General features: G+C 43.9%; 1 protein-coding gene across 5 annotated transcripts in view; it reads left to right on the top strand.

Moving 5' to 3' along the window:
- micu3a (mitochondrial calcium uptake family, member 3a) overlaps positions 1–26720 on the top strand; it is a 48308-nt gene that overhangs the window by 13339 nt on the left and 8249 nt on the right. For 3 of the 5 annotated variants that reach the window (XM_064926706.1, XM_064926707.1, XM_064926708.1), the window contains exons 5-11: positions 6243–6290; positions 12483–12565; positions 12849–12920; positions 15859–15900; positions 18508–18603; positions 23436–23530; positions 25036–25207. In XM_064926706.1, the coding sequence (XP_064782778.1) occupies positions 6243–6290; positions 12483–12565; positions 12849–12920; positions 15859–15900; positions 18508–18603; positions 23436–23530; positions 25036–25207 (608 nt within the window). The remainder of the gene's footprint in view (positions 1–6242; positions 6291–12482; positions 12566–12848; positions 12921–15858; positions 15901–18507; positions 18604–23435; positions 23531–25035; positions 25208–26720) is intronic. The other 2 variants (XM_064926709.1, XM_064926710.1) reach the window with 2 other exon arrangements.

Genomic DNA, 26720 nt, shown 5'->3' with positions numbered 1-26720 from the left:
CACCCCTACACATACACACATACACACACCTCACATCTCACCCCCACACATACACACACCTCACCCCCACACATACACACACCTCACCCACACACATACACACACCTCACCCCTACACATACACACACCTCACCCCTACACACACACACCTCACCCCTACACATACACACACCTCACCCCTACACACACACACACCTCACCCCACACCACACACACACACACACACACACATACACACACCTCACCCCTACACACACACACCTCACCCCTACACATACACACATACACACACCTCACCCCCACACATACACACACCTCACCCCTACACATACACACATACACACACCTCATACCTAACCCCCACACCACTCTTTTTTATCTTGCCAGTTAACATCAGCACAGCCCCACCAAAAAAAAACAGGGAAAGGAGGAAAGGAAAGGAGAGGAAATGAGAGGAAAGAGGGAAGGAGATAAATGGAAAGAAAGAATGAAGTGATCAGGGAGCAAAGGTGTGGTTGAGGAGGAAGACAACGTGGAGACACGTCTCTGTTGTGTTTGTTCTCGGTGATGTCGGGACACGCTTCCTTTGGCACTCGGTGACGGCCGAGGACAGTTTCAATCCCCGGAATGGCGTCGGATTACCGTTTGCTGTGCGCATGAGTCGGTGCTGGGCGGCAGACTCTGGAATGTTTCTGTGTGTTGTCCCAGCACATTTTATTTGGGTTGTCATGTCAAGAAGAGAGAGAGAGAGAGAGAGAGAGAGAGAGAGAGAGAGAGAGAGAGAGAGAGAGAGAGAGAGAGAGAGAGAGAGAGAGACAGAGAGAGAGAGAGAGAGAGAGAGAGAGAGAGAGAGAGAGAGAGAGACAGAGAGAGAGAGAGAGAGAGAGAGAGACAGAGAAAGAGAGAGACAGAGAGAGAGAGAGAGACAGAGACAGAGAGAGAGAAAGAGAGAGAGAGAGACAGAGAGAGAGAGAGTTAGAGAGAGAGAGAGGTAGAGAGAGAGAGACAGAGACAGAGAGAGAGAGAGAGAGAGAGACAGAGAGAGAGAGAGACAGAGAGAGAGGTAGAGAGAGAGAGTGTGTGTGTGTGTGTGTGTGTGCGTGTGTGGGTGCGTGCGGTATTGGTGACTCGCCTCTGGAATCCAGTGATGCTCTCTCTCACTGCAGTGCACAGAACAAACTCGTCAGAGAAAGTGGCTTTCAAACTGCGATAGTTAAGTTGGCCTTCCACTTCCAATAGGCATATAGAAAACAAAACCTGTTCAATATGGGACTGCTTATCAAAGTGTAATGTAATATACAAGATTATACCATATTACCAGAATGTAATATACAAGATTATACCATATTACTAGAATGTAATATACAAGATGATACCATATTATCAGAATGTAATATACAAGATGATACCATATTACCAGAATGTAATATACAAGATGATACCATATTATCAGAATGTAATATACAAGATGATACCATATTACCAGAATGTAATATACAAGATGATACCATATTACCAGAATGTAATATACAAGATGATACCATATTATCAGAATGTAATATACAAGATGATACCATATTACCAGAATGTAATATACAAGATGATACCATATTATCAGAATGTAATATACAAGATGATACCATGTTATCAGGCCCTGTTTGTTGATCAGATCATGAGGTCTGGGAAAACTCCTGGATGAAGTTGTGAAAAAATGCTCAGATGACAACAGTTCATCTGGTAAGGTGTTCTTTGTTTTCCCAGACTTGTGACATTGACAGAAAAAACAAGGATGCAGGAAAAAAAGAGGAGTACGAAAAATGTATGAAGTCACTACTGTAAGAGGCTCTGGATAAGAGTGTCTTATAAATGAATAAACAGTCAAATGTATGAAGTCACTACTGTAAGAGGCTCTGGATAAGAGTGTCTTATAAATGACTAAACAGTCAAATGTATGAAGTCACTACTGTAAGAGGCTCTGGATAAGAGTGTCTTATAAATGACTAAACAGTAAAATGTATGAAGTCACTACTGTAAGAGGCTCTGGATAAGAGTGTCTTATAAATGACTAAACAGTCAAATGTATGAAGTCACTACTGTAAGTGTCACGCCCTGACCTTAGTTATCTTTGTTTTCTTTATTATTTGGTTTGGTCAGGGTGTGACAAGGGTGGTTTGTGTAGTTTTTGTCTAGGTTTTTCTTTGTACATCTATGGGGTTTTGGTTTGTCTAGGTAAATGTATGTCTATGGTTGCCGAGATTGGTTCTCAATTAGAGGCAGCTGTTTATCGTTGTCTCTGATTGGGAACCATATTTAGGTAGCCATATTCCTTGGTTTATCTGTGGGTTATTGTCTATGTATAGTTTCCTGTGTCAGCACCAGTGTTTATAACTTCATGTTGTTTTGTTAGTTTGTCTAAGTGTTCTTCCTTTACTAAAGAGGAATGTATTCTCATCACTCTGCGCCTTGGTCTCCTCGTTACAACGAACGTGACAGAATAACCCACCAAACCAGGACCAAGCAGTGTGAAAGGGGGGAACAGCGCTTGGTGGAAAAATGGACCCGGGAGAAGGATGAGTGGGTGACAACCTGGGAGGAGATACAGAGGTGGTTGATTGATCCAGGGAGAGTGCCAGAGCCCGCCTGGGATTCAATGGAACAGTGCGAGGATGGATACAGGAGAATGGAGGAACGGCAGCAATATAAGGGTACATGGTTAGCACCCAAGATTTTTTGGGAGGGGGCACATGAGGAGATTGACTGAGTCAGGTAGGAGACCTGTGCCAACTCATTGTGCTTACTGTGGGGATCGTGTTACTGGTCAGGCACCGTGTTATGCGGTGGAACGCACGGTGTCTCCAGTGCGCAATTCTAGCCCGGTGCACTCTATTCGGGCTCCTCACATTGGCAGGGCTAGAATGGGCATCCAGCCAGGAAGGAGGGTGCCGACTCAGCACTCCTGGTCTCCAGTACACCTCCTTGGACCAGGATATCCTGCGCCGGCTCAGCCCAGTGCGTTCTGTGCCAGCGCCGTGCACTTGCAGGGAGAAAATAAACATCCAGCCAGGACGGGTTGTGTCAGCTCCAGTACATCCTGTGCCTACTCCCCGCACTCGCCCTGAGGTGCGTATCACCAGCCCAGTACCACCATTGCCAACACCAAGCACCAGGCTTCCCGTGCGCCTCCAGGGTCCAGTACTCCCTTTTCCTGCTCCTCGCACTCACCCTGAGGTGCGTGTCCCCAGCCCGGTACCACCAGTGCCGGCATCATGCACCAGGCCTACAGTGCGCCTCGCCAGTCCAGAGCGTCCGGTGACAGTACCCAGTCCAGAGCATCCGGCGACAGTACCCAGTCCAGACCGTCCGGCAACAGTTCACAGACCGGAACCTCCAACGACGGGCCACAGACCGGAACCTCCAACGATGGGCCACAGACCAGAACCTCCCGCGACGGGCCACAGACCAGAACCTCCCATGACGGGCCACAGTCCGGAACCTCCTACGACGGGCCACTGTCCGGAACCTCCTACGACGGGCCACTGTCCGGAACCTCCCATGACGGGCCACTGTCCGGAACCTCCCATGACGGGCCACTGTCCGGAACCTCCCATGACGGGCCACTGTCCGGAACCTCCTACGATGGGCCACAGTCCGGAACCTCCCACGACGGGCCACAGACCAGAACCTCCCATGACGGGCCACAGTCCGGAACCTCCCACGACGGGCCACTGTCCGGAACCTCCTACGACGGGCCACTGTCCGGAACCTCCCATGACGGGCCACTGTCCGGAACCTCCCATGACGGGCCACAGTCCGGAACCTCCCACGGCAGGCCACAGTCCGGAACCTCCCACGACGGTCCCCAGCCCGGGGTCTCCAGCGACGGTCCCCAGCCCTCAGTGTAAAGAAAGGAGGCGGCGTCCAGAACCAAAGTCGCCACCGTTAGATGCCCACCCAGACCCTCCCATATAGGTTTAGGTTTGCGGCCGGGAGTCCTGAACTTGGGGGTGGGGTGTGTATCTTTGTTTTCTTGATTATCAAAGTTATCTTTGTTTTCTTTATTATTTGGTTTGGTCAGGGTGTGACAAGGGTGGTTTGTTTAGTTTTGTCTTGTCTAGGGTATTTTGTACATCTATGGGGTTTTGGTTTGTCTAGGTAAATGTATGTCTATGGTTGCCTAGATTGGTTCTCAATTATAGGCAGTTGTTTATGGTTGTCTCTGATTGGGAACCATATTTAGGTAGCCATATTCCTTGGTTTATCTGTGGGTTATTGTCTATGTATTAGTTGCCTGTGTCAGCACCAGTGTTTATATCTTCACATTCTTTTTGTTGTTTTGCTTGTTTAAGTGTTCTTCCTTTTAATAAAGAGGAATGTATTCTCATCACGCTGCGCCTTGGTCTCCTCATCTGAGAAATGACTAAACAGTCAAATGTACGAAGTCACTACTGTAGAGGCTCTGGATAAGAGTGTCTGCTAACTGACTAAACATTTAAATGTACACATTTTTTTAAACAATAGGAGGTTAAACTCGTAGAATAAAGACAGCAGATAGTTGCAGTTCAAACACTTTATTGAGTTGGCCTCTCCTCGTGGGAGACAAGCCAAGCAAATCACCTACTGCCAAAGTTGTTATTAGCTGTATTGAGTAAGCCTGGGACAGGGAGCATCCATCCCTAGTGTGAGGTCCAGGGCAGGGGGCAGGGATGCAGGGGTAGCTCCACTAAGCTGAGGTATCATGTTCCCCTCCTCTCCCCTTCCTGAAGCAGGGAGTCTCTCTCCCGTAACACTCAGTGCAGTCACCCTGAACTATCAGTGGACAGACAGGCTACTGTCTTCCTCTTCAAACAAAAACCTGGTGGAAGAGGGAATGCTTTCAGCCGCCGTGTAACAGACCAACACTCACACATAGAGAAACATGAGCACACTCACACACACACTCACACACACTCACACACACACACACACACACAGAGAAACATGAGCACACACACACACACACACACTCACACACACACACATAGAGAAACATGAGCACACTCACACACACACACACACACACACACACACACACACTCACACTCACACTCACACACACACACACACATACAGAAACATGAGCACACTCACACACACACACACACACACACACACACACACACACACACACACACACACACACACACACACACACACACACACACTCACACACACACACACACACATACAGAAACATGAGCATACACACACACACACACACACACACACACACACACATACAGAAACATGAGCATACACACACACACACACACTCTCACACATAGAGAAACATGAGCATACACACACTCCCCTTCCAGCACCTAGGCCACAGCAGCGGTCCTCCATCTCACTGGGCCATGCCTGTGTTTCCCCTGGCCCCAACAAAGAGGAGCAGAGGGGACATCATCCTAAATGGACCACATCCTCAGGCTGGCCATCCCCTCAACGCTTTACACCTTGCTTCTCCAAACACAACACGGCTGGTTGTGATCTCTTTTGTGGTTGATCTCTCACCCCCCTCCCCCCCACCATGTGTGTGTATGTGTATATGCATTGGGGGTGTACATGTTTGTGTGTGTGTGTGTGTGTGCTTGTGTGTGTGTGTGTGTGTGTGTGTGTGTGTGTGTGTGTGTGTGTGTGTGTGTGTGTGTGTGTGTGTGTGTGTGTGTGTGTGTGTGTGTGTGTGTGTGTGTGCGTGTGTGCGTGCGTGTGCTTGTGCGTGTGTGTGCGTGTGTGCGTGTGTGTGTGTTCTACCACCCAGTGTTCTCGGTCTTGGGTCTCAGCACCGCTCACTTGTAGTGTAAAAACACCCGCAGCTCTAGTGTGGCCAAAACACCGCCTGCGGCTCAACTCAAAGGCACCTTTTTACATTTTTAGATGTTATCTGCATGAAAGGGGGGATTACTCCTTCTCTACTCCTCTCCGGGAGAAGAGGGGAGGAGGGAAAGGTCTGTTCTACCCTTCCATTTATCTAGAGGAGGCCCGTCTTTGAACAATCAGTAAACATTTTAATCTGGCCTTCAGCCAAGCCGCCTCTAGTGTCCCGGAGTTTGAAAGAAAAAATTAGGACCCCGACCAGCTGTTTGAGAGTTGTTGAAGGAGAGTGAGAAGGAGAGAGAGGGAGAGAGAGAGTGCTTTATTGTATATTAACAGAATGAATCTTGTCAACTGTCCTTTGATGTTCGGTCTTCTCTTTTTCTTTCCAGGCATCATCGCTTACACCGAGTATCTCTTTCTGCTCTGCATTCTGACAAGTGAGTCTCTCTACGCTCTACACTCTCTCTCTCTCTACGTTCTACTCTCTCTCTCTCTCTCTCTCTCTCTCTCTACGTTCTGCACTCTCTCTCTCCCTCTCTTCCGCTCCCTCTCTTTCTCTCTATCACATACTCTTTCTCTCTCTATGTTCTACTCTCTGCCCTACCCCTCTCTCTCTCATGAAGAGGGGCTGGTGGTGCCCTCTGCTTACATTAAACACAAATCATTACTAAAGGCCAGCGTTGGTCTGTTAAAGTTTACAGTATGTCCCAGACATGGGCGGCCCACCCAAGATCTCCAGTCCCTGAAAAAGACCAAAATCTCCTGTACCTTACACTACGGTAGGTGGTCAAATCTACACTTACCCTGAAGAAGCTGCCGAGACACAGAAGACCCTGGGTTAAGACAAGATAAGATAAAACATGAGTTAAGATAAAACACAAGTTAAGACAAGATAAGATAAAACATGAGTTAAGATAAAACACAAGTTAAGACAAGAGAAGATAAAACACAAGTTAAGACAAGATAAGATAAAACTCAAGTTAAGATAAGATAAAACATGAGTTAAGACAAGATAAGATAAATCACGAGTTAAGACAAGATAAGATGAAACACGAGTTAGGACAAGATAAGATAAAACACAAGTTAAGATAAGATAAAACACGAGTTAAGACAAGATAAGATAAAAAACGAGTTAAGATAAGATAAAACACAAGTTAAGACAAGATAAAATATTAGTTAAGACAAGATAAGGTAAAACACGAGTTAAGATAAAACACAAGTTAACCTTTTACGGCTGCTGTAACTGTACAGGGACCAAATCAGCGGAAATTCCAGAGCGCCAACTAATAGTACTCGATACAACTCAAACTTTCATTAAAACACACATCCAAGGTACTCAATTAAAGATACACTCGTTGTGAATCTAGCCAACATGTCAGATTTGTAAAATGCTTTTCGGCGAAAGCATGAGAAGCTATTATCTGATAGCATGCAGCCCCCAGAAACACACGAAGGGGAAGCAAACAAAGAAATTAGCGTAGCCGGCGCTACACAAAACGCAGAAATAAAATATAAAACATTCATTACCTTTGACGAGCTTCTTTGTTGGCACTCCTATATGTCCCATAAACATCACAATTGGGTCTTTTTTTCGATTAAATCGGTCCATATATACCCAAAATGTCCATTTATGAACACCGTGAAATCCAGGAAAAAACTCACGTTTCCCAACGCAACGTCATTTTTAAAATTAAAAAAGTTGCCTATAAACTTTGACAAAACACTTCAAACTACTTCTGTAATCAAACTTTAGGTATTAGTAAACGTTAATAAACATTCAAATTGATCACGGAGCGATCTGTATTCAATAGCAACAAGTTTGGAAAACGTAGTCCACTTTCCCCCTTCCATTTTTTCCAGCTGTGTACCCGAAGACAGGATGTGCCTATTACTCATCTGACCAAGGATTAAGTTGCCTAGAAATCACAACACTGGCGACATCGTGTGGAAGCTGCAGGAACTGCAAGCCCATCTCCATCTATCATAGCGTGCAATAGACATTACAGAGACTGGCGGATTGATTTTTTCTTTGTCGATTTTGTGATCAGGTTTCCTTGGGATTTTGAGTCCGAAACACGTTCTGTTATAGTCACAGACATCATTGAACCAGTTTTAGAAACTTCAGACTGTTTTCTATGCACACAAACTAATCATATGCATATACTATATTCCTGGCATGAGTAGCAGTACGTTGAAATGTTGCGCGATTTTTAACAAAAAGCTGCGAAAATTCGCAGCAGCCTTAACAAGACAAGATAAGATAAAACACGAGTTAAAACCTGTTGTGCCTATAGGTTCCCAAGCGGGAACTACAACCCCCCGTTCAGCTCAAACGGTGGTGCAGGGAATGCAAAAATATTCTTAAAAATATTTAACCTCCACACATTAACAAGTCCAATACCTCAAATGAAAGATAAACACCTTGTTTATCTACCCAGCTGTCAGATTTTTAAAATGTTTTACGGCGAAAACATAGCACATATTTATGTTAAACCACCACAAAGACACAGACAATATGTAGCCATTTTGTCAAACAAAAGATACAATCACAAACGTAGGATTAAAAGAAAAATCATTCACTAACCTTTTGAAAATCTTCATCAGATGACAGTAATATGACATGTTACACAGTACATTTATGTTTTGTTCGATAATATGCATTTTATATCCATAAATCTCGGTTTACATTGACGCCATGTTCAGAAAATTCTCCAAAATGTCCAGAGATATTATAGAAAGCTACGCCAGATAACTGAAATACTCATCATAAACTTTGACTAAAGATACATGTTCTACATATAGTTAGAAAGATACACTGGTTCCTAATGCAACCGCTGTGTCACATTTTTTTTTAACGTTACGGAATTAGTTTACTATGCAATAATCTGAGACGGCGCTCAGACGTAACAATATTTCTTCTCTATATTGGAGTCAACAGAAATACAAAATTACAACATAAATATTCCTTTACCTTTGATGGTCTTCGATCAGAATGTAGTGGAAGGAGTCATACTTACACAATACATTGTTTTGTTTCATAATGTTCAATTCTAGTGTCCATGTAGTAGCATATGCTACCACTTTCACAGCTCAAATGCCCAAAAAATGACTTCTGGTCCAGAATAATTGCACATCAAAACTTCCAAATTACATATTAGAGGTCAACGAAACTGGTCAAACTAAGTGCAGAATCAATCTTCAGGATGTTATAAATGTACAAAACGAATGGCATTCCAACCGGGACATCCATGTTCGTCTGAGGCTGATTGGAACAAAGGAAGCTCTCTTTCCCAAGCGCGCGATTCACGCACATGATAATCTTTGCGACACTTAGAACTACTCACCCCATAAGGTCAAAGTTCACAGCATATGCACCATTCAACGTTCTACTGAATGAGGACATCTAGTGGAAGACATAGGAAGTGTTTCCAGATCCATAACTTGTTGGGAAGGGAGGGGGCGATGACGTCAAAGTTGCCACCAACTTTCAGGATTCCAAAACTAGTTTGGAAGATTGCCTGCCCTGTGAGTTCTGTTATACTCACAGACATAATTCAAACGGTTTTAGAAGCTTCAGAGTGTTTTCTATCCAATAATAATTCATCCAAAGGGGAAATACCGCCCCCTATCCTTAACAAGTTTTAAGACAAGATAAGATAAAACATGAGTTAAGATAAGATAAAACATGAGTTAAGACAAGATAAAAATAAAACACAAGTTAAGATAAGATAAAACACGAGTTAAGACAAGATAAGATAAAACACAAGTTAAGACAAGATAAGATAAAACACAAGTTAAGATAAGATAAAACATGAGTTAAGACAAGATAAGTTAAAACAGGAGTTAAGACAAGATAAGATAAAACATGAGTTAAGACAAAACACAAATTAAGATAAGATAAAACATGAATATCACCATAGGAAAACACAGCTTAGCCTTTTGTTAATCCACCTGTCGTGTCAGATTTTGAAATTATGCAAGAGTTTTACAGTTAAGATAAGATAAAAAAGACAAGATAAATCCAAGTGTTTGTGTAAGTTTATCGATTGCACGATAAAACATTAAGTACACTTAGCATCAGGTAGCTCGGTCATGAAAATCAGAAAAGCAATCAAATTAATTGTTTACCTTTGATGATCTTCGGATGTTTTCACTCACGAGACTCCCAGTTACAGAACAAATGTTCCTTTTGTTCCATAAAGATTATTTTTAGATCCAAAATACCTCCGTTTGTTTGTCGCATTATGTTCAGAAATCCACAGGAAAGACACGACAACGCAGACGAAAATTCCAAATAGTTTCCATAATGTCCACAGAAACATGTCAAACTTTTTTTATAATCAATCCTCAGGTTGTTTTTAAAATATATAATCGATAATATATAAACCGCAAATACCTATCCAAACTCTGTTGCGCGAGCAAAACCCATGTGACCACTTGACGCAATGTTATCGTTCTGGCTCATTTTTCTAAATAAAAGCCTGAAACTATGTCTGAAGACTGTTGACACCTTGAGGAAGCGAAAGGAAAAGGAATCTGGTTCATATCCCGTTAAATGGAGCAAAGGGAGGCTATGGAACATGGAGTTTTCAAAATAGGAGCCACTTCCTGTTTTGATTTTCCTTAGGAGCTGGCCGTTTACAATGGGCACCTTTTCATCCAAGCAACTCAATACTGCCCCTGCAGCCATAAAACTTTCAGATAAGATAAATCATGAGTTAAGAAAAGATAAGATAAAACACGAGTTAAGACAAGATAAAATAAAACATGAGTTAAGACAAGATTAGATAAGATAAAAAATTAGTTATTAGTTAGTTTGTTTTGTTTGATAATGTCCGTTATTTATGTCCAAATACCTCCTTTTGTTAGCGCGTTCGGTATACATATCCAAACGCTCATTCTGGTCAGCGTTACCACGGACAAAAACTTCTAAAAGTTATATTACAGGTCGAAGAAACATTTCAAACTAAGTACAGAATCAATCATCAGGATGTCTTTAACATATAGCTTCAATAAAGTTCCAACCGGAGTATTCCTTCGTGTCTTCATGAGCAATGGAACGCAAGTGGATACCATGAGGAATGCGCGTGATCAGAAAATGGCTGACTGCCAGTCACCTGATAGAGTTTGCTCTCATTCAGTCCGACAACACAGTAGAAGTCTCATTCAAATTTCTATAGACGGTTGACATCTAGTGGAAGCCCTAGGAAGTGCAACGTTGTTAGTATCTCAAGGGGATTTCAATGGGAACTGTGGTAAATACATACCAAGCTCAGATTTCTCACTTCCTGTTTTGATTTCTCCTCAGGATTTTGCCTGCCATATGAGTTCTGTTATACTCACAGACATCATTCAAACAGTTTTAGAAACTTTGGAGTGTTTTCTATCCAATACTAATAATAATATGCATATATTAGCAACTGAGACTGAGGAGCAGGCCGTTTACTTTGGGCAACTTATTCATCCAAGCTACTCAACACTGCCCCCCAGTCATAAGAAGTTTAAGACAATATAAGATAAAGCATGTGTTACGACAACATTGAAAATTGAGTGGCTTTGAGACAGGTGCTTAGCAGGTAGCCTAGCGGTTAGAGCATTGGGCCAATAACCGAAAGGTTGCTCGTTCGAATACCCGAGCCGGCTATTTGAAAAATCTGTTGATGTGCCCTTGAGCAAGGCACTTAACCCTAATATGCTCCATGGGTGTTGCACCACCCAGTAAAACAACACATTTCACTGTACCTATCCAGTGTATGTGACAATGAAAGATATTATTTTGTAAATGAAGACTCAACACACATCTGCTCCCAACATTTCAACTCCTATAAATGTAGGTATTCATCATATAGGCCTTCATCAACATTGTTACAATAAAAACACACTTGGAGGCATATATTGCTTTGCCTGCGTCCCAAATGGCACCCAATTCGCTATATAGTGCACTACTTCTGTCCATGGCCCTGGGAAAAAAAGTGGTGCACTACATAGGGAATAGGATGCTATTTGGCATTGACAGTCTGTGCAGATAAATCTCCAGCCACACTCTGAGGTGCTGCTCTGCTGTTGTTGCTCACTGAGGGTCTAACAAGGCAATGAGGCATCTCAGTCATCGCTGCGACACACACTTTGCGTGGTAACCCAGCGCCTGAGTAATATTGACATAGCACTTGCCAAGATGAGAGAGAAAGAGCAACAGGTATGCATGTACATTGCAGTCATTTAGCAGACGCTCTTATCCAGAGCGACTTAAAGGGGCCGTTAAGGTTAAGTGCCTCGCTCAAGGGCACATCTACAGATGTTTCACCGAGTCCGCTCAGGGATTCCAACCAGTGACCTTTGGGTAAAGATTCATTCATGGATATCCTTTCAACAGTAGTGACGTAGTGAGATATGTGGGAAGGTAACAATGATAACACAGACAACTGTGTCAAATTACATTGATGTGTTTGAGCAAAACAGACCACACAACAGATCTTGCCATCATCTGGATACACTGATAGCAGAACACATAATGACTTGAGTCCAGTCCCTGTGGTGTTGAGAACACTCATCCTTCTGGACATCTAGTAGTCCATTCAGTCCCTACGGTGTGGAGATTAGTCATCTTCATACCTCCTCCTCTTCCTCAGAGCCCCACGCAGGCTTCAAGATCGCCTTCAACATGTTCGACGCCGACGGGAACCAGATGGTTGACAAGAGGGAGTTCCTAGTGGTGAGTTACCCTTACTGCTCCCTTAATAAATAAAGAATTGGATTTGAATAATGCATTTAACAGTTTTATGTGCCAAGAAGATAACTGCTGCACAGTTATCTTCTTTGATCTCACACATCATCTCTGTGTTCTCCTCTCTTCTCTTCTCTTCTCTTCTCTCCTCTCCTCTCCTCTCCTCTCCTCTCCTCTCCTCTCCTCTCCTCTCCTCTCCTCTCCTCTCCTCTCCTCTCCTCTCCTCTCCTCTCCTCTTCTCTTCTCTCCTCTCCTCTCCTCTCCTCTCTAGCTGCAGGAGATCTTCAGGAAGAAAAATGAGAAGAAGGGGAGGAAAGGAGATGTGGAGAAGTCAGCTCAGCTGGTAAGAGCAAACAAGAGGGAGAGAGAGTATATTTGTGATTGTATGTATGTGTGTGTGTGTGTGTGTGTGTGTGTGTGTGTGTGTGTGTGTGTGTGTGTGTGTGTGTGTGTGTGTGTGTGTGTGTGTGTGTGTGTGTGTGTGTGTGTGTGTGTGTGTGTGTGTGTGTGTGTGTGTGTGTGTGTGTGTGTGTGTGTGTGTGTGCGTGCATGCATGTGCTCTAGCTAATTTCCCCCACAGCAAGCGGCAGGACCAGCCTCTCCCAACAGTATCTCTCACCCCAAGTCAAACAACAATGTCCGTTTTATTGAGTTTCTGTTATGCTATTGAAAGTGTCTTTACAAAGAATTATACACCAAGAATAGATCATAAATCTGTCTTACTACTTACTAGAGCTACATACTGTGTACTAATACTACACACTATTTATAATGTTCTGTTTAGTGAAAACGAATGCAGTAAGTGACACGTATCAACATACTAGACTCACCTATACTGAGATCTAATGGGCAACCGTGTTGTTTCCCTCCATTGGTTTATTTTGGTAGCGCCTCCCCTTATCTCATTATCAGGTGAATATCAGCTGTTGTCAAACACACACCGGTCTGAAAAGACACTATCTCTCTCAACAGCATGCAGCGAATTCTACTAGTGAAAAGACACTATCTCTCTCATCAACATGCAGCGAATTCTACTAGTGAAAAGACAAAATGAGTATGACATCCTGGCATTGAAAATTTGGAACATTTCACACACTATAAAATGTTCTATTTTCACATACCCAAAATGCCTACTATTTAGAACGCAGGTACGGGCATTTGGACACAGCCCACGTGTGTTGTACTTGTTATCAATACTGAATTGAAGGGTCAAAGACATCATATTTGAGGAAAAAAAACATTTCTCTTACAGTTTAATATGACATTAAAACATCAACCTCCAAGCATGTTCAGGACTTGTTTTGTCGCATTGTGCTTTCCCACACTTCACACACACACACTACAGAGAGTGCATTCGGTTCACTTTGAAGTTAAGATCCCTCTCGCTTGCGTCAGGACCGGAGGGAGACGAGCAGAGCCAAAATGGCCTCCTTTCCCAGTGTTTTGTGGATGGGTGACATCTCCCGTAAGCAGCCCATGTGGCCCAACATAAACAAGAGGATCTGATAGAGAGATAAGAGGGGATGAGAGGGGATTGTGGGAGTTTCTGTGGCTTTAGCTTCAGAGGGACCAGACACACTTAGCCAGACGGCTCCTCGGAGGGGCACAGCTGAGGAATGTTGTTTAAAGACTGGGTCCTAAATGGCACCCTACACAGGTAGGATCTTCATTTGAGCCAGTTTGTTACAGCAGGAAAATAATCCTGCAGCAACAGCAAATGTGAATTATTATGTGTATTATATTGAACGGCCATTTTTGTAAGGGTTGATACATTTTCCGTAAGGGAAAATCAAGTCGGACATTTCAAAGTGGAAACACTACAATACACTACAAGTTTAACATTTCCTTAAGTTCTCCTGCAACAGTGTGATCAAATTAAGATCCTACATCTGTATTCCCTTTAAAGTGCCCAACTCAATTTCCTATAGACGGGTTGTCTGACAACGTCACGGAAATGATGAATGATGGTGATGAAATGATGATTCTGAACAGTCAGATAGCAACAATGACAACAAGCTGCCATGTGGGGAATCGTGGGTTGTTCGTTTCAGCTCGTTTCATCTTGTTATTGATACCATGTCTTGTTTTGACTGATGTCATGTCTATGCTAATATAGCAAAAATTTGCTACCTACAGTATCAGCTGTAACAATGTATTTTAGAGACAACAAGTGCTTATTGTGCAATTGTATTTATGTTTTCAATAAACATTGGAGACTAAATATAGTTTACATGTTGTCAACAGTCTAAGCCAACCCAGTCTGTTTTGCCCCATAGTTGCGCACGCCTCGGTTTTGCTGCTAAACAACCAACCTTCTATATAGTGTACTACTTTTGCACCCTATTCCCTATACAGTGCACTCTTTTTGACCAGAGCCCATAGTCAATATAAGTGCGCTTTATACAGGTGTAGGATCTTAATTAGAGCTAGTTTGCTACAGCAAGAACATAATCCTGCATCAACAGGAAATGTGAATTATTATGTGGATTATAATAAATATTTTTTTTGTAGGGGGTTGATACCTTTTTTGTTTGGCCAAATAAAGTCTGACATTTTGAAGTGGAAATTACAAACAAACTCAAATGCAACTACAAGTTTGCACTTCCTGCTGTGCAGGAAAATTCTCAGCAATTAAGATCCTACATCTGTTGGGAACAAGGGGCCATTTCAGACACAGCCCAGGTGGTCTAATATGTGGCCCGCTGATCCTCCGTGCCCCTTCAATAACAGAATCAGATACGCCGTCTCTTTAACGTTAGGATAACGTTATGCTAATGGGGTGTGTATGTTAAGGTACCATGTGAATGATACAATCATATGGTGCTATCTGTGGCAATCTGCCGGTATGTTTTGGGAGCTGTATTACCAGTGTGGCACGTTGTGAACACACACTTTATCCTTTACATAGTGGATGTCCCAAATGGCACCCTATTCCATATGTGGTGCACTACTTTTGACCAGGGCTCTGGGTCAAAAGTAGGTCACTTTCGAGGAAACAGAGTGCCATTTTGGATGCAAAGCGTCGTTTACTTTATGGTAGAAATATGACCCATAGAGAAGTAATACCTGTGGAGCACGTTGTGTTATGTTGTGTAGCTACAAGTGTGATGGTTTACGGTAGCAGTACTCCTGTTGTGCATTTGAGCCAGTGTGTCTCTCCTTGCATGCATCTATTCTAACATGTGACCTTTCTCTTCTTCCTCCTCTTCCTCCTCCTCGTCTTCCTCCTCCTTTTTGACCGCATGCCGTGTCGTCCTCCTCCTCGTCTCTCTGTGTAAAAGAGTATGCAGCTCTATGGATATCAGGTTGCTCCCATCAACAGCGTATGTATCAACTCAACCGCGCCCGGAATGGCACCCTATTCCCTATATAGTGCACTACTATTGTCCAAAAGTATTGCGTTAGTGAATAGGGAGCCATTTCGGATACACCTGTGTACCTTTGTCTGTCGTCTAAACTCTGTGTAAATCTAGATCTATAGAAATAGAGTGAAATAGATAGAAATCCATGGAAATAGACCTTCCTTGTGTTCTGGCTGTCTGTCATATTGACTGAGTGATTGATTGAGGAGGGGTGGAGGGGTGGTGGAGGAGTAACGATTCTAGGGGTCAGAGAGGGGGGCGTCAACAAAAATGGATGATTTGATTTAGAATGACTAAGAAACACTCTGGCTTAAAATAGACCCAAGCATTGTCCCCCAAAAAATGGGGGGGGGGGGGATTTGGGCAAATAGTATGGATAGTAGAGTGAGCACACATTTTGAAGTAAGCTCCTCACATGTAAGTAAGTGAATGATGAAGTAAGCAGACTAGTAAGGACCCAGTGCAAATAAGATCACTCAAGTGATGTAATAACTCTATGAAGCAAGCACAGTCCTTATGATGTAATAACCCTAGGAGGTAAACACAGTCCTTATGATGTAATCACTCTATGAAGTAAACACAGTCCTTATGATGTAATCACACTATGAAGTAAACACAGTCCTTATGATGTAAGCACACTATGAAGTAAACACAGTCCTTATGATGTAAGCACACTATGAAGTAAACACAGTCCTTATGATGTAAGCACACTATGAAGTAAACACAGTCCTTATGATGTAAGCACACTATGAAGTTAACACAGTCCTTATGATGTAATCACACTATGAAGTAAACACAGTCCCTATGATGTAATCACACTATGAAGTTAACACAGTCCTTATGATGTAAGCACACTATGAAGTAAACACAGTCCTTATGATGTAATCACACTATGAAGTAAACACAGTCCCTATGATGTAATCACACTATGAAGTAAACACAGTCCCTATGATGTAATCACACTATGAAGTAAACACAGTCCTTATGATGTAATCACACTATGAAGTAAACACAGTCCCTATGATGTAATCACACTATGAAGTTAACACAGTCCTTATGATGTAAGCACACTATAAAGTAAACACAGTCCTTATGATGTAATCACACTATGAAGTAAACACAGTCCTTATGATGTAATCACACTATGAAGTAAACACAGTCCTTATGATGTAATCACACTATGAAGTTAACACAGTCCTTATGATGTAAGCACACTATGAAGTAAACACAGTCCTTATGATGTAATCACACTATGAAGTTAACACAGTCCTTATGATGTAATCACACTATGAAGTAAACACAGTCCTTATGATGTAAGCACACTATGAAGTAAACACAGTCCTTATGACATAAGCACACTCTATGAAGTAAGTGTGTGCACTGTATAGGGAATAGGGTGCCATTTGAGACGTAGCCAGTGATAGTCAGTGTTGATTCCAGGTTAACCCATAGAGGACTCTCTCAGATCAATAGGCTGTCTACGTGGTCATGTTTAGACTATAGCCTTATCTCTCACTCAGCCTTAATGCACATTTCCCTCCACTCACTGTGGGGGAGTGAAGGAGCACAATGGTCTATACTCAAACACAGCCCCAGAACCAAGCCACTGTCTGTCCCCCTACAGAGGAGCAGACGTCTCCCTCCTGTCACTAACCCGATGGACGACAGGCCAGTACAACCTGTGATGTTCAATGGCCGCCCCTGTATTCCCCTATAGAGAGAGACAAGACAGGTGGCCAATCACTGTATTCCCCTATAGAGAGAGACAAGACAGGTGGCCAATCACTGTATTCCCCTATAGACAGAGACAAGACAGGTGGCCAATCACTGTATTCCCCTATAGAGAGAGACAAGACAGGTGGCCAATCAGTGCATTCCCCTATAGAGAGAGACAAGACAGGTGGCCAATCACTGTATTCCCCTATAGAGAGAGACAAGACAGGTGGCCAATCACTGTATTCCCCTATAGAGAGAGACAAGACAGGTGGCCAATCACTGTATTGGATGTGTGCTATAGATGAGGTTTCAACACTCTTCTGTTGGTTGTGCTTCAGTCTGTACACACATTGTGAGTGGCTTATACTTAACGACTTTAGTTGAGTGAATTCAAAGTGATAGTCAAGCCACCGTGCTGTATCAATGTTGGTTGACTGGTTGAAGGAAAACAGAATGGAGTCAAATAATGTCTTGTTAAATGTCTGACTCATCTGAGGGAAGTGGGAGGTAAAACAATCCCCCTGTCTAGAAATCCAGTGTTGGATTGTGTCATTGCATCCAATCTCTTTGATACGATGACAAATCATTCTACTATAATAGTGATATCACTGTGAGGCTGGTCATTATTTAAATGTTACTGTGATCCATCTTCTATACGATTAGCATATCACTAAGACAATCCCTCCGATTTTGTGATGAAATCTTTCATTTGGCCTTTGATTGATTGTCAATTTCAAACGAGATGGAGAGAAATGATCATGGTCGTTCCTTCATTTCATCCTCTCTTCCCTCCTTTAGTTGTCCTCTGTTTTTCTTGTACGATGTTTGTGCTTCTGGTAAAAACTCCTGCAGGTGGTTAAAAAAGACAGTCGTCAGTTTGTGGCCCGGAGCTATTGGGACGTTCTGAGGCGCGGCGCCAGTCAAGCCCTGTTCTCAGACCTGGCAGAGGTACACCTGTCCTCTGTCCACCCTTCCTCCCTCGTTTCTTTCTTCTTTTCCGCCATCTATCCCTCCATCCCTCTGTCATTCGCAGCCTAGATCCATTTAGCAGTTCTCAGACCTGGCAGAGGTATACTGGTCCTCTGTCCATTCATTTGTCCATTTGTCTTGGTTTCATTTTGTGATCCCATCCCTCCTTTGACTGGAAAAGGTAAACATTCCTCCCTTGGCTTTGACCCATCCATCCTAGCCATAGGACTTGGTTTCTAGTGGTTATTTTAGTCCCTTGATCCCATCCCTCCTTTGACTGGAAAAGGTAAACATTCCTCCCTTGGCTTTGACCCATCCATCCATAGCCATAGGACAGATCTGTCACTTTGACCCATCCATCCATAGCCATAGGACAGCTCTGTCACTTTGACCCATCCATCCATAGCCATAGGACAGCTCTGTCACTTTGACCCATCCATCCATAGCCATAGGACAGATCTGTCACTTTGACCCATCCATCCATAGCCATAGGACAGATCTGTCACTTTGACCCATCCATCCATAGCCATAGGACAGCTCTGTCACTTTGACCCATCCATCCATAGCCATAGGACAGCTCTGTCACTTTGACCCATCCATCCATAGCCATAGGACAGCTCTGTCACTTTGACCCATCCATCCATAGCCATAGGACAGCTCTGTCTTTGACCCATCCATCAGCCATTCTGTCACCCATCCATCCATAGCCATAGGACAGATCTGTCACTTTGACCCATCCATCCATAGCCATAGGACAGCTCTGTCACTTTGACCCATCCATCCATAGCCATAGGACAGCTCTGTCACTTTGACCCATCCATCTATAGCCATAGGACAGCTCTGTCACTGTGTAGTCTATTGTTTTTTCTGTTTCTTAGATTCTTAAATTCAGATGTTGTGTTTTTGTTTTATTGTTATAAAACCTATTTGTTTCTCTTGTGTTCCATGCTTATCGATGTTACCTCCCGCCACCTCTCTGTGTTGGGTCCTGGTGGTTGTTGTTGTCCCCTGCATGTCAGCCCCCGTTTGTCAAGAAAATACAGTTAGAAAACGTTCTTAACATAAAATACAGTGACGACCTGCTTAGCTACAAAGTGTTATACCAAAAACAACATCATCATTCTAGCACCGCACACATACTGCACTACCACTACACACACACAGACTTTAGATCATTGCCGTCCGTCTACAATTGAGCACGGCTGACTTGGCAGTCCAGTGTTTCTCAGCCTGATGACTTGTTTGGCAGCCTATTTGTTGGCTAATAGGTGGCTAGCAGCGGAAGCAGAGGAGAGACAATAACACTGGGAGACTGCAGGAGATCATGGAGATGACCTGTATTTACATAGACTGAACCCTTTCATCTAGAGGCTATCAAAGAGAGAGGGGGAGAGAGAGAGAGAGAGGGAGAGAAAGAGAGAGAGAGAGGAGGGATGTGTGTTTAACTCCTATTCAGGTTCTCTATCATGATGAGTCTCCCATTAGGCCCCCTGTGTTTGTCTGTGTCAGAAAGGACTGTCTGGCTGGCTGACTCTTCAGCCCTCCAATAACAGGTCTAATGTGTTATTCAGGAGAGGGAGGGAGGGAGGGATGGAGGGGAGTGTGCGAGAGAGAGAGAGAGACATTTAGGGGTTGACATCAGTAATCACTGTTTTTCACCTCTGTTCTGAGATCAAAGGCCACAGCGGGGACACACACACACAAACACACACACAAACCAGGTGCTGACTCGCACGCCTGGTGGGCGTGATAACCATTATGTCGTCGATAGCGATGAGCTCACATACTCGAGCTCCCCAGCTTCCAGGAACCGAGAGGCGTCAGGTCGTGATCTCACTCTTCCAGGAGAGAGAGAGGGAGAGAAAGAAAGAGATGGAAAGAGAGAGAGATTAGTGGTAGAAAGGAGAGGAAGTAAACACGTGTAGTGTCTAGTCTGGTCGCAAAGAGAATGTGTCATATAGGGGCTTGCCTTTTGAAGAAGAAGCTAGTCATTTCCCCATATATATTTTACAAGTTTATTCCTTTTGCAAAAATAAACACATCCTCAAACCACAGATGCCATGAGATAGAAGAAGTTGTATGTTTTATAGGGAAGCCACTTGAAGAAGATCGTCCGTCTAAGTATGACAGAGTGATACTTCATTTCTATGTAAAGCTATACAAAACAAAAATATAAACACATGCAAAGTGTTGGGCCAATGTTTCATGAGCTGAAATAAAATATCCCAGAAATGTTCCATACTCACAAAAAGCTTTGTTCTCTTAAATGTGCACAAATTTGTTCATCCCTGTTATAGTGAGCATTTCTCTTTTGCCAAGATAATCCATCCACTTGACAGGTGTGGCATATCAAGAAGCTGATTAAACAGCATGGTCATTACAAAGGTGCACCTTGTGCTGAGGACAACAAAAATCCACTCTGAATTGTGCAGTTTTGTCACATAACACAATGCCACAGATGTCTCAAGTTTTGAGGGAGCATGCAATTGACGTGCTGACTGCAGGAATGTCCACCAGAGCTGTTGCCAGATAATTTAATGTTAATTTCTCTACCATAAGCCACCTCCGACGTCGTTTTAGAGAATTTGGCAGTACATCCAACTGGCCTCACAACCCCAGACCACGTGTAACCACGTCAGCCCAGAACCTCCACATCTGGCTTCTTCACCTGCGGGATCATCTGAGACCAGCCACCCAGACAGCTGATGAAACTGAGATGCATTTCTGTCTGTAATAAAGCCCTTTTGTGGGGAAAAACCCATCCTTATTGGCTGAGCCTGGCTCACGAGTGGGTGGGCCTATGCCCTCCCAGACCACCCCATGGCTGCGCCCCTGCCCAGTCATGTGAAATCCATAGATCAGGGCCTAATAGATTTATTTCAATTTCATGATTTCCTTATGTAAAATGTGTCTAAGTAAAATCTGAAATTGTATGTTGCGTTTATATTTTTGTTCGGTATATAATTAGTGTAAGAATCTAAAAGTTACACAACTGAAACAGACTGATAAGTGTTAGTTAATTTTTACAGTGACGTAATGCTACTAAACATGATTTCCTTTGAGAGACACTGACTCGTTCCTATACAGCATGTGAAATAGACCTATCCTTACATGATTTCTCCATTATCTTTTAGTTGCATTGTTTTTAAATTCCATCCCTGGGGAGTACATTTTAATTCTACACAGTATGATGTTTCCAAACAACAGCTGGCTTCGGCCGTGAAAAGTGCCTTCATTTGGGCCGTCAAGCGGAACGACGACAATGTCTCTTCTTTCAATTCTGTTCTTTTTTCCTTTGAATAATTTTTCCCGTTCCCTGGTGGATTAGGACTTTAGACTAAAGGTATTGGACATTTGCCAGCCTGGTCTCAGATCAGTTTTATGCTGTCTTGTCACAGTTGACTCAACCTTGGCGAGACAGCACGGACTGACCTGGGACCAGTTTAATTAGCCATATAGCATCGTGAAGCTACTGCTGAATCTGAACTTGGCTGAATGCAGTCTCCCCCTATGGAGAAGGATATGATGAGAGTTTGCCAATGCCAGTTACACTCTGCCTTCAGCATGACGCCGGATTGGTTGGATTGGGGGAAGGGTGGGGCATGGCGGGGAGAGGGACCAAACCTATTGGCCCATTTGGTTTTTATATCAATCATCGATCGATATCGTCTTCTATGGGCCCTTGGAAGCTCAGACAGGGTTCCTCGGGATTTGGCCTGTATCCGTTATTATGTGATAAAGCCCAGTCATATAAACACCTTTTTCTGAATTATCCCCTCCTACACACACACACACACACACACACACACACACACACACACACTCACACGCCGATACACCCCCCTTCCCCCTTTTCCGTAATTGTCCGACTCCCGGGATTAAGGTAGTGTTAAACAGCGGATTACAAAACCGCGGTAAATACATAAACATCCCAAATACACCCTAATTGGTTTCAAATATCCCAGATCCCTTACAAAGCCCACGCAGAAGAGAGGGGAGGGATATTTTGTACACAGAGAGAGTGGTTTAGAGGGCAGAAAGAAAGAAAACATGAAGGAATTCATCATTACTTCAAAGACACCTGATTATGTTACAGTCTTTTAGAAAAAAAGTGGAATCTTGCTCACATTCTTGTACACATTTCTGTTGCGGTGGGTTTTCTGTTCTGCTGTGGTTTTCTATGTGTGGTGTTTGGGGGTTTGAACAGAAATGCATGGGATGTGGTGGCATATGTGCCTGTCTCAGCTAAAATGACAGTGTGTCGTCTGTCTCCTCCGCTCTCTCTCTTTCTCCTCCTTCTCTCTGTGTGTCTACAGGCATGTCTTTTTGTGTCTGTCTGTCCGTCTGTCTATAGCCTTACCTGTCTGTGTGCTCTCCTGTCCTGTCTGTCTGTCTGTCACACTGCTGGCTGCAACACTACCATTTATCAGTCTGGGCTGCACAGGAATATCCAATCTACACACCATCCGATAGCCCTAATCCAATATGTCTACTAACAGCTATAACACACGGATGGTTTGGAGATCAGTGGATCTGTGCAGGTGCTGCTCAGACTCAAGCCTTGTTGTGAACACTTTGTGAAGCTGATTGATTTACTTGACTGACTGTTGTTGTTGTTGCCCTGTTGATGCACCTCACATGCGACTGGCTGGTTGTTCGGTACGATGGCTGCCATCTTGGATTCATGACTCCACCCACACGGACCGGTCCCCACTCCTCATTCAATCAGAGAGTGTGTTGTATGTCAGTCACTGCATTGTTTTTCTTTTCTCCCCGTCCCCTCTGCCCCTGTCTGGCCAATGGGATGTCAGCGTTTGGAGGAGGGTATGATGATTGACACCACACTGCTGGTGCACTTCTTTGGGAAGAAGGGGAAGGCGGAGCTGACTTTTGACGACTTCTACAGGTATCGCCATGCCGATTAAGTGATTTGTCCTAATAGAGCCCTATAAAATGATGGTCTGTGGAACATAGTTAATCTACTCTGTCTCTTGTTTCAGTTTTACTGCTCTCTCATACTCAGATATAGTATTCAGTTACTCTCACACATGTACTGCACTGCCATAGGTACGTACTGCACTACCATGGGTACGTACTGCACTACCATAGGTACGTACTGCACTACCATAGGTACATACTGCACTACCATAGGTACGTACTGCACTACCATAGACACATACTGCACTACCATAGACATACTGCACTACCATAGACATACTGCACTACCATAGACATACTGCACTACCATAGTACTGCACTACCATAGGTACGTACTGCACTACCATAGACACATACTGCGATACCATAGACACATACTGCACTACCATAGACACGTACTGCACTACCATAGGTACGTACTGCACTACCATAGACACATACTGCGATACCATAGACACATACTGCACTACCATAGATACGTACTGCACTACCATAGGTACGTACTGCACTACCATAGGTACGTACTGCACTACCATAGACATACTGCACTACCATAGACACGTACTGCACTACCATAGGTACATACTGCACTACCATAGACATACTGCACTACCATAGACACGTACTGCACTACCATAGATACATACTGCACTACCATAGACACGTACTACACTACCATAGACACGTACTGCACTACCATAGACACGTACTGCACTACCATAGGTACGTACTGCACTACCATAGGTACGCACTGCACTACCATAGGTACGCACTGCACTACCATAGGTACGCACTGCACTACCACAGACATATTGCACTACCATAGACACATACTGCACTACCATAGACATACTGCACTACCATAGACACGTATTGCACTACCATAGACACGTACTGCACTACCATAGACACGTACTGCACTACCATAGACACGTACTGCACTACCATAGGTACGTACTGCACTACCATAGGTACGCACTGCACTGCACTACCATAGGTACGCACTGCACTACCATAGGTACGTACTGCACTACCATAGACACGTACTGCACTACCACAGACATACTGCACTACCATAGACACATACTGCACTACCATAGGTACGCACTGCACTACCATAGGTACGCACTGCACTACCATAGGTACGTACTGCACTACCATAGACACGTACTGCACTACCACAGACATACTGCACTACCATAGACATACTGCACTACCATAGACATACTGCACTACCATAGGTACGTACTGCACTACCATAGGTACGCACTGCACTACCATAGGTACGCACTGCACTACCATAGGTACGTACTGCACTACCATAGGTACGCACTGCACTACCATAGGTACGTACTGCACTACCATAGACACGTACTGCACTACCACAGACATACTGCACTACCATAGACACATACTGCACTACCATAGACATGTACCTTCTCTCTGTCACTTGGTCCTCTCTCTCTCCCCCAGGTTCATGGATAACCTCCAGACAGAGGTTTTGGAGATAGAGTTCCTGACCTATTCTAAAGGCATGACCACCATCAGTGAGGAGGACTTTGCCCGCATCCTGCTGCGTTACACCAACGTAGAGAACATCAGCAGTTACCTGGACAACGTCCGCCAGAGCATCCCTGACGAGAAGGTAGAGGAACACACGCACACATGAGAAGGTAGAGGAACACACACACACATGAGAAGGTAGAGGAACACACACACATGAGAAGGTAGAGGAACACACACACACACATGAGAAGGTAGAGGAACACACACACACATGAGAAGGTAGAGGAACACACACACACACATGAGAAGGTAGAGGAACACACACACACACACATGAGAAGGTAGAGGAACACACACACACATGAGAAGGTAGAGGAACACACACACACACATGAGAAGGTAGAGGAACACACAAACATCAGAAGGTAGAGGAACACACACACACATGAGAAGGTAGAGGAACACACACACATGAGAAGGTAGAGGAACACACACACATGAGAAGGTAGAGGAACACACACACATGGGAAGGTAGAGGAACACACACACACATGAGAAGGTAGAGGAACACACACACATGAGAAGGTAGAGGAACACACACACACATGAGAAGGTAGAGGAACACACATGAGAAGGTAGAGGAACACACACATGAGAAGGTAGAGGAACACACATACACATGAGAAGGAGGAGGAACACACACACACATGAGAAGGTAGAGGAACACACACATGAGAAGGTAGAGGAACACACACACATCAGAAGGTAGAGGAACACACACACACATGAGAAGGTAGAGGAACACACACACACACATGAGAAGGTAGAGGAACACACACACATGAGAAGGTAGAGGAACACACACACATGAGAAGGTAGAGGAACACACACACACATGAGAAGGTAGAGGTACACACACACATGAGAAGGTAGAGGAACACACACACACATGAGAAGGTAGAGGAACACACAAACATCAGAAGGTAGAGGAACACACACACATGATAAGGTAGAGGAACACACACACATGAGAAGGTAGACTACATCTAGAACCTTGAACCATAGCATGACACGACTGTGGTCAAGCACTCTATCCTCTACTTTCCCCTCCCTCCCTCCCTGAGAAGGTAGAGGAACACAAACACACACACATGAGAAGGTAGAGGAACACACACACACATGAGAAGGTAGAGGAACACACACACACACACATGAGAAGGTAGAGGAACACACACACATCAGAAGGTAGAGGAACACACACACACATGAGAAGGTAGAGGAACACACACACACACATGAGAAGGTAGAGGAACACACACACACACACATGAGAAGGTAGAGGAACACACACACATCAGAAGGTAGAGGAACACACACACACATGAGAAGGTAGAGGAACACACACACATGAGAAGGTAGAGGAACACACACACATGAGAAAGTAGAGGAACACACACACATGGGAAGGTAGAGGAACACACACACACATGAGAAGGTAGAGGAACACACACACATGAGAAGGTAGAGGAACACACACACACATGAGAAGGTAGAGGAACACACATGAGAAGGTAGAGGAACACACACATGAGAAGGTAGAGGAACACACATACACATGAGAAGGAGGAGGAACACACACACACATGAGAAGG

Source organism: Oncorhynchus masou, chromosome 20 (assembly GCF_036934945.1).
Source record: "Oncorhynchus masou masou isolate Uvic2021 chromosome 20, UVic_Omas_1.1, whole genome shotgun sequence".
Classification (NCBI taxonomy): Eukaryota; Metazoa; Chordata; class Actinopteri; order Salmoniformes; family Salmonidae; genus Oncorhynchus; species Oncorhynchus masou.
This window is presented reverse-complemented; position numbering and strand designations above follow the sequence as displayed.